The sequence below is a fragment of the Sminthopsis crassicaudata genome, chromosome 2 (genome assembly GCF_048593235.1).
Source record: "Sminthopsis crassicaudata isolate SCR6 chromosome 2, ASM4859323v1, whole genome shotgun sequence".
In the NCBI taxonomy this organism is placed as follows: Eukaryota; Metazoa; Chordata; class Mammalia; order Dasyuromorphia; family Dasyuridae; genus Sminthopsis; species Sminthopsis crassicaudata.
In genome coordinates this window covers 334,375,265-334,387,759 of record NC_133618.1, presented here as the reverse complement: position 1 = coordinate 334,387,759, position 12,495 = coordinate 334,375,265, and the positions used below count along the sequence as shown (strand labels likewise).

At 36.1% G+C, this 12,495-nt stretch overlaps 1 protein-coding gene across 13 annotated transcripts in view; it reads right to left on the bottom strand.

Annotated features, from left to right (window-relative positions):
- Window positions 1-12,495, bottom strand: part of GPHN (gephyrin) — a 762,070-nt gene that overhangs the window by 16,978 nt on the left and 732,597 nt on the right. For all 13 annotated transcript variants that reach the window (XM_074290409.1, XM_074290412.1, XM_074290421.1 and 10 more), the window contains one exon: window positions 4,831-4,904. In XM_074290409.1, coding sequence (XP_074146510.1) covers window positions 4,831-4,904 — 74 coding nt within the window. The remainder of the gene's footprint in view (window positions 1-4,830; window positions 4,905-12,495) is intronic.

The window sequence follows — 12,495 nt, the reverse complement described above, 5'->3', positions numbered from 1 at the left end:
ACTGTGGGCTCTTACTAAGATATATTATATGTCCCCTGATTTCTTACTCACATAATACTGAAAATCATTTTTCTTTTCTTTTCTTTTTTTTTTTTTTTTAAAGAATGTGTCAAAATGGGTCACTGGTTTCCAATCTGACAGCTCAAGATTATTATTATGAACATCAGTTATTCTACTTTTCGATAATATTTGGAGGTCATCATGGGTCACTGCAGTGATCTCTACTCTAAATGACCTCAGATCCCTGTGCTTTCTGAGTTATAGTTTTGCTACTTCTTTTCTTGAAGTCTGGATATCTACTGACACTTTTCACTGTAGTCTGGGGCCAGTCTTTGGCTGCTTCTAATCTGCTATGGGCTTGAGAAAGAGATATCCAAACTTGTTAGAACCAGTACGTTAAGAAGAGCAAATAGCTTAAAGAATCTTGTACAAAAATAATCCTGCATAAAGGGCCTGAGAACAGGCTTCTGTCTACATTACATTCATTCCAAAATGAAACAACATAATTGCATGTGGTGGGTGGAAAGAACTTTCCCAAAAATTTTAATGCTGCTTTTAGTCTTGCTATCAAGTAGCAAGAGTGCTTAAATTCTTCTTAATTCTCTCCACATTCCAAAGTCTTTAAGGAGGCCACCTAAATTCTCAAGTGGATCACCAAAACAAAACATCACCCACAAAGATCCAGGAACTGGATGGAACTGATCTGGGACAAATACTTCCTTCTCCTTTTTCCTACAGACAAAGGAATCATTTCTTCTCCCTTGCTAATTCATTTTAGAGAGTCTGGGCTTCAGCTTTGTATCATTTATGAATCTGAAAGCTAAAAATGGGTTGCAACCAATTCACTTTAACAAAATCCATTTAACACAAAAAATGTCATTACCAAATAATATTTGTATTGTGAATGATTATAACATAAGTGTCTTATCTTAAAAATGTTGTGGTTAAATGGAAATTATTTTCTGTTTATCTTTAGGAAGCAATTTCCTTGGTACTTTTCAGCTCATATTGTCTATTCTCTCTGCTAGTCATATTAGCACAAACATGCACGCAAATGACTGAAGTCACAAACTGAGTATTATGACTCCAGGGAAGAAGAATAACTATTAAAGACTGATAAGCCCCAGAAACCCACAAAAACTCTGAATAATGAAGAATGAAGAAAGAAGAATACCTAATTTAAATAGCAGAGAGGTTAAGAAAATTTTTAATCAATAATTCTCCAGTAAAAGTAAGAAAGATGTTTGCATACTTTACATTGGGAAGAGAACATATCATTTCATTTTTGTGGTCAATAAGAAGTGCATTGAAATTCACTTGGAATTTCCTTTGCATAATTAATTAAACTGGCAAAACCAAAAGAAAAAACTTGAATAGCCAAGGTAAAATAATTAATATTTATCTAAAACAAATATTCTTCTCAGTAGGAATGAGTGGCAGAGTGGGGCCTGGGCAGATAAGGCCCTGGACTTGTGTCACTAAGTTCCAAATTATTTAGCTTCAGTTTCTTCCTTTGTAAAATGAGTAAGTTGAACTCAGTAGTTGCTGAGGTCCCTTAAAACTATGATCATCCTATGATTGGTCTGAGTGACAATGTATCAAGACAAAAAGAACTTTGTTCTCAAAGGTCCATTATTACTCAACTCAACTGCACTCCAACTTGACTATAGTCATAATTTGACAAAAAGCAAACCTAGATCCCTATGGAGGGAACTTTAGAGAGCTCCTACTGCCAATCTCACGTTCCCAGCAACAATAACAATAAGGTCTCAGTCATAGAAGAGAAACTTGACTTCCACGTCTAGGCTGCCCAAGAATGCAAGGGTAGTTGTTTATAACTAAACATGTGTTTCATCAAAAGAGCACTGAACTTAAAAAGACTTGGTTTTGAATATGAGCTATGCCATATACTAGCTATGTGATATTCTGGGCAAGTCACTATAAATGATATCATCTGCAAAAGGAAAATAATATTTATTCTTAATTTATAAGGACTGTTGTGAGGATCAAATGAAACAATGTATATAAAGAATTGGAAACTAAAGTGCTATCTAATGTAAGTTATTATTACAAAGAAAATGTTGTATTTCTCACACTGCTCCTACAACAACAGAGGGAGAGTGTAGGAGCTTAAATTTAAACTTTTTTTTTTTTTTTTGGCAAGGCAGTTGGGGTTAGCTGACTTGCCCAGAATCACACAACAACTGCGGCCACAATTGAACTCAGGTCCTCCTGGCTTCAGGGTCAGTGCTCTATCCATTGCACCACTTAGCTACCTCTAAGAGTTTAAAAGGAATCTTTTATTTTACACAGAAAGAAATGGAAAAGCAAAGTTATTAAGTTTTTGTGGTTCAATTGTGTCCAACCCTTTGTGATCCCATTTGGGGTTTTCTTGGCAAACATATAGACATTGTTTGTCATTTCTTTTTCCAGTTTGTTTTACACAGATGAGGAAACTGAGACAAACTGGATTAAATGATTTGTCTAGAGTCATACAACTAGGAAGTATCTGAGGTCAGATTTGAACTCAGGAAAATGAGTCTTCCTGACTCCAGGTCTGACAGAACCATTATCACCTAGCAGCCCTAGCAAAGCACACAAATAGTGAGTAACAGATTCAGAATGTGAATTGAGATTCTCTGACTACATAGCCAGAACTCTTTCACTACATCATGCTGCCTTGTATCAGAACCATAACTAGGCTGAGATAACCAGTATTTTGTACCAAAATGCTAAATTTAGAGTAGGGTAGAAATAAAAGAATCTAGAACTAGCTAACCAGAAATAGAAAGCTACCAGATGGTGGACTAGGATGAGGCCATTTTCATGCTACTTGCTCCTGGGGCAGTTTTTAGTTTCTAGTATTTTCTTTAACCATATTAATCCTAGTTTTAGCTTTTTTTACATAACTTATTTTCTAGATAAAACCCCCCAACAACTTTGAGCAACTTCATAGTTTCAATTGTACATGTTATAAGGATGATTAACCATTTGTCTATTATATTCAATCTATTAAGCCTGCAGAATTTCTTGAAACTGAGGGTTTTTAGTGAATGGACTTATCTTTATCCTCTATTTCTTTCCACAGATGCTTAGAAGTATATAGAAACACAAAAAGTACTTGGTGGAGGGTGTGGGAGGATAGGGATAGTGGTGATAATACAAGGTTTATGGTCGATAGATACAATGGTTAATAATGAGAAAATAGGCAAATGTATTAAATATAAAAATAACACTGTTGTTTAGTAAATGATAAAAAGGAAGAAATAACCCCTCAACTTAGCCTAGGCTGCGACTGAAGAATATTTCAATGCTTTTCAGTATATTTATTCACTTATGAGAATATCAGCACTTTTCAATTCCCTCCTTACTTTGCTCTCACACTTTCAGGGATTTCCCTAAGACAATAGTCATGTTATGTCCACTTAAATGAGATATAAGGTAGTATAGAAGTATATGGAATCAGGTTAAAATCACCCTTATACCTTTTCTCCATAGATTGGGCCCAAGCATTTTTGAATAGGATATCAGGCTTTTTGATATGGGGTTAAGGGATGGTTTGGAGAAATTTTTTTATCTGTTCTTTTCAATAACTTGGATATAAGACATTCATTTCTTAGGGATTTGTCACTGGTTGTAGTCCTTCGGCTACAGTCGACCCATTAGCCATTCTGATTGGTTATTTTGGAGGCAGCTGGGTAGTACAGTGGATAGAGAGCAGAGCTTGAAGTCAAGTAAGACCTGAATTACAAATCTGGCCTCTTGGACAAGCTATTTGCTTCATATCCTATTTGCTTCAATTTCCTCATCTGTAAAATGAGCTAGAGAAAAAAAAAAGGCAAACCACTGAGGTATCTCAGAAAACCCCAAATGGGGGATCTCAAAAAATCAGATACAACTGAACAACAAAGTGGTTACTGTTTATGGGGACAAGTCCAAGGTTTGAATAGTTACATTAAATATAAAATACAAACTTTATTCTTTCTTTCCTTGGGAGGCATGAAAGGCTGAGTGGGGAAAAAGGGACAAGAAGGAAGAGGAAAATAGGTATGAGAATTGTAAGGGGAGAAAAAGTTCTTCCATAGGACTAGCTTTGTAGATAACAAATCTAACAACTACTGTAGTAATGGAGATGTGAGGTGATGAGAATTTAGATTACCTTGGAGGCTGTGTGAGAAGTGATGTAGAGAAGTTGCTTTGCTTTATTTGTTAGTGCTATTATTCATTCATAAGATATGTTCAGAGGCATATAAACATACATATTTCTTTTTTGAGACAAATTGCAAATTTTCCTCTGTAGAGAGAATTAAAAGTGCCCTTCAAATCCACTTTTTAAAACAAATTCAGTTTACTTCATTGAGGGAAGGAGATTTTTAGACTTTTGGCCCCTGCCAGTGAAGAAAGATCCCAGAAGGCTAAAGGAGAAGCTGCTTCTCTGGGTGGAGTAGTGTACTACAAGTATAATGGTTTCTTAATTTAACTAATTTTCTTGCTAACTAAGATCTAAACTCAGTTGTTTCTCAGTTGCAGTGAAGGAGGATTTGCCCTAAAGTTTTAGTGACTTCAGGTAAAGCCCTAGTTACCCTATAGCTCTGAGGAAGAAAACTTGCTTGGTTTTATTTGCACATTAATACCCATTTTAGGTAGTAATTATTTTTGTGCTAAATGTTCTGTGAATATCTTAGAAGGAAAGAGACATATTATTAAAGTGTCATATATCATAATTTTCAATTAAAAAGTCTCCAGCAAAGTGTAAGTCAAAATTCATATTTTATATATATATATATATATATATTATATATATTTTGTGACACAAGAAAAATGTCATACCCTGGTTTCATAAAAACCCTGCCGAAATGGATCTGTGCATGAAGATCAATGTCCAGCACCTGCTTGAGATAGTCCTGCAAATATGAAAAAAATAGCTATAATTTCAAGTTTTATTAAAATAAAAAAGAAAAGAAAGAATGAATGTATTTCATTTATCTTGCTTATAAAAGTTATAATTTAGTGAGGCTATATTTTTTTAAAAACTTAATTTCTTGGAAACATAAATACTCAAAGAAATTTATATCTGGATAGCTATCCCGAATGTATCTTCTGTAGTACTTCATCTCTAATGCCTAAAAACAGCTATGAAATAAAGATATATATAATATGATGAATGGCCAACATCCTAAACGAAATATGGACATGAAGTCTAGATTGCTAAACATAAGCTGTTAAACAAAATAGAAAAAAAATTGGGGGGTATAAATTTCAGATCTTTTAGGACTGAAGTAGGGAACTATTTTACTACGTATATTGTTCAGAAAATCTTATTTATTAATATTGTTTGAACCTAGTCTTATGTAGCTGGAATTATCTAATCCAAAAGCTTAATGTAGGGGTCACGTTGACCTCTGATGCTCCTGGGAAAGTCAGCTGTGTACAAGGAATGCTTGGATCCTACCCAGATCTTTGGTCCACCCAATGCTTGTGTTCTGTGTTTCCCAAGTCTGCATGTTTATGTTTACTGATATACACCTTGACTGACCTAGCTTGGGAACTTCTTTCTCCATTAAATAGTTTAAATGATACATGTGGTTCAGGTGTTGGTATTCAGAAGAATACATAATGTAAACCTTCAAGAACCTGGAAGAGGGAGCCTCCTTCCAGCTTTTCTCTTCTATCAAATGAATAAAGAAATTTCTTTCTAAAACTATTTCACATTTTTAGGTTTGTTCTCATGACTAACAGTGGTCAATAAGTTAAAACATTTTAAAAGTAGATGCGAATATCCTCAGACAAAATTTTCTATACAGAGTGACCAGATAGATGATTTTAAGTCCAATATTTCAATTAAATGTTTTCAGGAAAAGCAATTCCAGAAATCTGTACTTTTAATCCTCTGAGAGAAAGGAGTCTGATAACTTAAATTATGAGAACAAGAATAGGGAAACAGTAATAGGCCTCTAGAGCTAGTTTTTTCAAACAGAAAGATCCTACCTACTGACTTAAGTGGCTGTTGGAGTGGGGAGGGATAAGTTCTGCCCTGGAGAATCAAGGCAGTCCACCAAAGCAGTGGGTAAATTCAGGTCAAGATGTTCTTCATGACAGAGGCACCATCCATAAGATTTAGCGCTAGAAGAAACATTTTATACTTGAAATGAGGCTCAGAAAAAGTGATTTGTCTAAAATCTCACAGGGAATGAAGGAGGGACAGGATTTGAACTTAGTCCCTCAGCTCCATATTTAGTGCTCTTTCCACTCCATCCTATTATTTTGTAGATTTTCAAAATGCTAGATTTTTTATGGTCAGTTCTTGCCATGTCAAATACCAACAGTGAATTATGCTCTTTATTATGCAAATAGGTGCATAAGGAAAATTGTATATGTTATTTACATTGCTATTCATTCATTAATTTTACCCGCACATGCATTTTACAAAGTTATTTGGCCACTTGGAGATAGAAAAAATAATTTTTAACTAAACTGAAAAGGCATGATCACGGTTTCATGCATAGTGGAGAGTGCAGGCTTAGGAGTAAGACCTAGGTTCTCTTACAAACAGGTCATGTGATCACCTCTAATGTTCCAGTCAGAGGTATCAAACACCCAATCTGCCATCAGGATTGCTATCTACAACACTCCAGAGTGCTGCTAGAACCAGATTAAAATGTAATAAAACAGGTAATATTAATTTAATTTGTACCCGGGAGGTATCCTTATGTATGGTTTAGTGGATCATTTCCATTTGAGTTAGACAGTAAAATGCCAACCTGATTGTTGAAAGGAATCTTCTTTCCTGGAAGTTCCTTGTTGCAATGAAATGAAAGATCCATTCCCCATTTCTAAAAATTGTGGTTAATAATTATCTAGTACTTTAAGGTTTTCAAAGCATTTTACATATATGCAATGATGGAGGATGACTGAATCCTACTCTGCTTAACTGAGAAAGAATCAGCTTGGAAGGCCTTGGCTGGAGCCTCCCTTGGTGACTCATTCAATAGGTAAGAACACAACTAGCAGAATTAGTCAGAAGTGTGAGCAAGGCTTGGACATCAATCAATCAAAAAGCATTTATTTCAACTAGGAGTAATCTGTTTGGATCGGTTGAGGGGCTTGTGAGATCCTTGGTCCTGTGGATCTTCTATAAATTAGAAGATTGTTTCAGAGCCAGAGATATTTGAGAATCTTTCAGCATAAAGGAGAGCCTACAGCCAAGTTACCAAAGCAATTCTTTTTCACCTGTTTACCTTTACCTTTATTATTTAATTTGAGTTTCACCACAGTGAGTTGAGTGTTCTCATTATGTGCTCCACTAGGTGCTTCACTTCACATATGAGCAAACTGAAGCTCACTCTTGAGAGTAAATGGCCCAGGGTCTCACAGCTAGGAAGTATATAAAGGTCTTCTTGACTCCAAGCTCAGTGCTCTATCTGTTGAGTACGATGTAAACTTCTCTACAATAGACATTTGTTCACAAATTGCACACTATATATTTTTATTTTTTAATATAAAGCCTGGATTCAATGTACCACATATTTGTAAGTAATTCATCTATATAGAGAAGTTTATTGCAAAAGAGAAAGTTTTGCTTCTTATCACATTTGACTATACTATAAAATGTTACATCTTAATTAAAGTTTATCTGTTATCAAAATGATAAGCTACTGAGGTTTTCATAAATTTATCTTTTTTATTTATTTATTTTTTGCAGAAAGAGGTACATCTCTCCTTAACTGCTAAATCTAAATCAGTTCGTCTGTTGCTTGTTTTTCATGTGAGAGGTTTGTAAAACATTTAGCACAGTGCCTGGCACATAATGGATGCTTTATAAATGCTTATTCCCTCCCCATTCCTGAAATTTTTGATCTTATTTCCTATGCTTCAATTCCATTCAATCCCAATTCAAACTTATCCATTTCATCAAATTAAGTACCTACAGTCTGAATGACATAAAAATGTCTATTTTATGCCAAGGATTCAAGAAGAAGAGGTCATTGTATGGTTCTACTGTGAAAGTTTATGGGAAGATATTGACTATAGGCATAGGGCCAAGGCAGCAATGCTAGAAGCCGTTTGCACTATTGCAAGCTCTGCTCACATGAATGAAAACACATTCATTGAAGTGCTATGAAATAGAATGACTACAGTTTATTGTCTATGGGGGTGACATGGTTGGACCTGTGCTTTAGGAAAATCCATTCGATGGCTGAATGTAAGATGGATTGATGAAAAGAGTTGAGACGGGCTGACCCATTGCCAGATTGTCATAGTCATCCAGATGTGAAAGATGAGGGCCTGTACCAGAGTAGTAGCAATATGTTGTCAGAGTGGTGACAAGATCAACTACAGCTGCACAGATCCACTTAGATGTATTCTCTCAGAAACCTGAACTCCACATGTTCCAAACTGAATTAAGATAACTGCAAAGGGGGCAGCTAGGTGGCGCAGTGAATAGAGCACCAGTCTTGAATTCAGGAGGATCTGAGTTCAAATCTGGTCTCAGACACTTAACACTTCCTAGCTGTGTGACGTGACCCCAGACTCAAGGAAAAAAAAAAAAAAGATAACCTCAAACCCTAAACCCACTGCTTTTTCAATTTTTTAAAAAAAATGTTTTTGAGTAAATCACCATATGCAAGACTTTTTGCTAAGGATTGGAGATAGCAAGACAAAATTGAAACAATCTCTGTCCTCAAAGACCTTTCATTTTATTGGGAAACATTCTAATTTTCTTGCTTATTGTTGAGAATACCATCATCTGCCCAGTCACAGGGGTTTGTAACTGCTAACTCCTCTTTGTTTCTGTCCTTACCTTCGCCACTGTAATCAGTCAGTTCTAAGTTTTATTGTTTCTACTTCTACAACATCTCTTGCATCTAGAATCTCATCTGTTTACATTGTCATTAATGTAGTTCAGATTGTTCAAATCTATCTTAACTTCTACTGTAATATTCTTCTAATTAGTGTCCAGCCCATAAGTTTCTCCCCAAATTTCACAAAGCTCTTCTAAATTATTTTTCTAAATCAAAGTTATGAAAAGAAAACATCATCCGTCTACTCAAAAATCTTTAGTAGTTCCTTTTTAGAGGCAGGTAGGTAGTGCAGTGGATAGAGTGCTGATCCTGGAATCAGGAAAAGTTGAATTAAAGTACAGTTTGTGTGATGCTGGGCAACTCACTTAACTTCTGTTTGTATCAGTGTTCTCAACTATTAATGAGAATTTTGTGTGGAGTAAGGTAAGGTGAAGAACTTACAGATTAAGCACATATTGATCAGAGACTGCTAGCTAACGTAAAATCAGGCCTATAGACCTCAGTCACTCGAAGGCCTAGGCTGCATTCCTTTGCCCAAATAGGGATTAATCTATACATGGCCGAAGGGGCTACAAATCACATTGTCAGCTGCATTCCACTGACCAAATATGACCAATTACAACCTATGGAGGGTGGGATTTTTGGAGGTTCTTTGTCTAAAATGTATAAAAGTTGTGAACATCTTCAAGGAAGTGGCTTTCTCCTGCTGTAAATTTGGCTCACAGACAGGATGGGGTCTGCTTCTCAAGATTCTAATAAATAATTCTGCTCTTCTATGAGTGATCTCTGAGTAGTCATTTTTGGATAGGATTTTCTATCCCTCACAGTTTGGGGGCTCGGTCCGGGATAAGTCTTTGGGGGAGACGGCTGCACATCCCGAAAGGGGATAGGCGCGCCCATGGATAGTTTTTTTCCATGTTCTCTGGCTCTGAGTGTGTAGCTTCCTTCCCTCTCTGACAAAAGACCTGAGGCAGAGATACTCAGTGAAAAGCAGAATTGAAGACAAAAAGGAGAAATAGAGTTCTGATGGGCTGGTAGCTGTAGTCTGAAAGGAAAACACATGTTTCTCAAGATGAGCTTGGAAGTCTGGAGATCTATTGGCTGGGTTGAGAAAGACCCAAGGGATTAGCCCTCCTAAAATTGTTGTGTGGGACTGCTTGCTATTGATCTCAACGGAAGGATGCTCTAAGAAATTCTCTTGGGTTGGCTACGTGGCAGGGGGTGGGGGTGGGGGGTAACAAATGGCCTCCGCTGACAATTTGGTTTGAGACCAAGTTGTAAAAAATGGGATAGAAGCAGTCAAAAGAATTTGTCAGGATGGTAGCTAGGTATAAAAAGAAATGTAAAAGGTGAAAATAAGAGCTCTACTTGTGTCTGTGTATGCCTGTTTGTCTGCTTTGTATTGTTTTTGTCCTGTGTTAAAAGTTAGCAAGTTTGTAAGAGATAAAAGAGTTCAGCCTCTGTGTTGCAGGCTTAGAAAACTATCAGGCTGAATTGCTGGGAGTTGGGATTCAGTCAGAGTAGTAATTCTTTCAGAGTGGCTCAGAATGTATTGGTCTTAAATCATGCAATATCCAGGCATTCTCTGGGAAGGCAGAGAGATGCACTAAATGGGCTTGGAAGTTTAGAGAAACTCTGTTTGGATTCTGGGAGGGAAGAATGTTCAAGGTGAAACATTCTCTCCAGGGGTAGGTGTCCTGGGAAAAGCCCCTAGTCTCTTTTGCTGATTTAAAAGCCCTGTTAAATTGTAAGAACAATGTTAAGAAATTTGGAAATAGGTTATTTTAATGTTACTTAGTATAAAATTTGCTTGTGATTTTAAACTTTTTAACCTGATGCACTAATTTGTAAGTAAATGGAACTTGGCTATTTTAAACTGATGGGAAAGTTTTTCCCTTAAAGCAGTTTTCAGAACCTGCTAGATGAAAGAGCAATAAAGCCTTATCTGATTGAAATGCAGGCAGAAGAGGTCATAAAAGCTGCCTGGACCCAAGAGAAAGAGCTGCTAATACTATCAGAAGAACACTCAGACAAAAGAAAAAGAAAGAAAACTTTTAAAAGCAGCTGTATTAGTTTGATTCAGTATGTTACCTTCTGAAACATGTTGGGTAATTTGTTAATATTGTAAGTTATGTTTTATGGAGTTATCTAGATATTCACTGTATTGTGAATCTTAAAAGTTCTGAAGGGAACTGGAGAGGAGAATGAAGGAGATTTATGAAGGATTGATTTATAGGAGTAAATTGGAAACTTGAATGATATCAAGAAGGAATCAGTTGGAAAAAGAAAGGAAATTGACTGATTGCCTAAATCTTGAGAAGAATTCCTTTGTAGGAAATTAAGTGGGGGGGAGAGCAGCAGTGCCTTTGTTCCTGGTTCCCGCCAAACTGCTGAATTTGAGTTGGGGGGGGGGGGGGGGAGGATAGGCTGCTCTCACAAGATGTTAATTGACTGAATATTTGTCTCTTTGAAACATAATGTTTTGTTGTTGTTTTTTTTTTGGTTAAAGAATATGATTAGAAATGTGATGTTTTTAAGAACTTTTCAGGTTCTTTTATGTGAAAATAGGAAGTTTTAATTAATTGTATAGATGCCAATTATTTAAAGGGACTCCAAGTATAATAGTTTTTGCCTTTGTCCTTTTGAAAATGTTTTTGTTATGGCAATATGCAGTGTGGGATTTTTCTGTGTATTGGGTATTTTAAAAGCAAAATAATTGGTATAATGTTCAACTTATGAAACATCTATTTGGGTATGTAAGAATTGTGTGAACATTCTGGGATAGATTTCTTACTGTTAAAAGTTTTACAATATGTAGATGATCTTCTTATGGCAGGGAGGAAAAAGAGTGACCTTGCCCAAGTTACTATCAGTCTGTTAAGTAATCTAGGGGCACAGGGATTAAGAGTTTCCCAAGACAAATGGCAATTTGTGAAATGTGAGGAAAAATATTTAGGCCATTTTATAAGCTTAGGGAAAAAGAAACTAGATCCTGTATGGGTGGAGGAGATTCTTCAAATTACTAAGCTTTGAATGAAAAAGAGTATCCAGAAATTTCTAGGATTGGTGGGGTATTGTAGAACCTGGATTGATGAATATGCATTATTAACTAAGCCTTTATTAATTCATTTATTGGAAAAGAAGCCTGATATAGTTCAATGGGATTCAAAAGGGGAACAAAGTTTTGAAATGTCAGCCTCTGTTTTACTTTTGCCATCATTGGAAAAGGCTTTTCATTTATATGTAAATAGAAGAAAAGTCGGAAATTTACCTTTGGGGGTAGTTTAATAGTGAGTGTCCTGCACCAGGTTCAATCAATTCTGACTCAAAGGGGCCGGGAGGTGGCTAACTGATTCAAAGATTTTAAAATATGAAGCAATATTATTGGAAAGAGATGATTTGGTACTCTCACCAGACCATAACTTTAATCCAGCCATATTCTTATCTGCTTCCCCTGGGGAACATGTGTCCCTTGAACATGACTGTCCAAATGTGATTGATTACCAAACTAAGATTAGGGAACATTTGTAGGAGGTCCCTTTGTTGAAAGTTCATAGATGGTTCCTCACGAATAGTTAATGGGAAAAGGAAAAATGGATATGCTGTTGTTAATGGGGAAGATTTGACTCTCGTTCAAGCTGGATTCTTGCCAAAAGAGTGGTCAGCTCAAAATTTGTGAATTATATGCAGT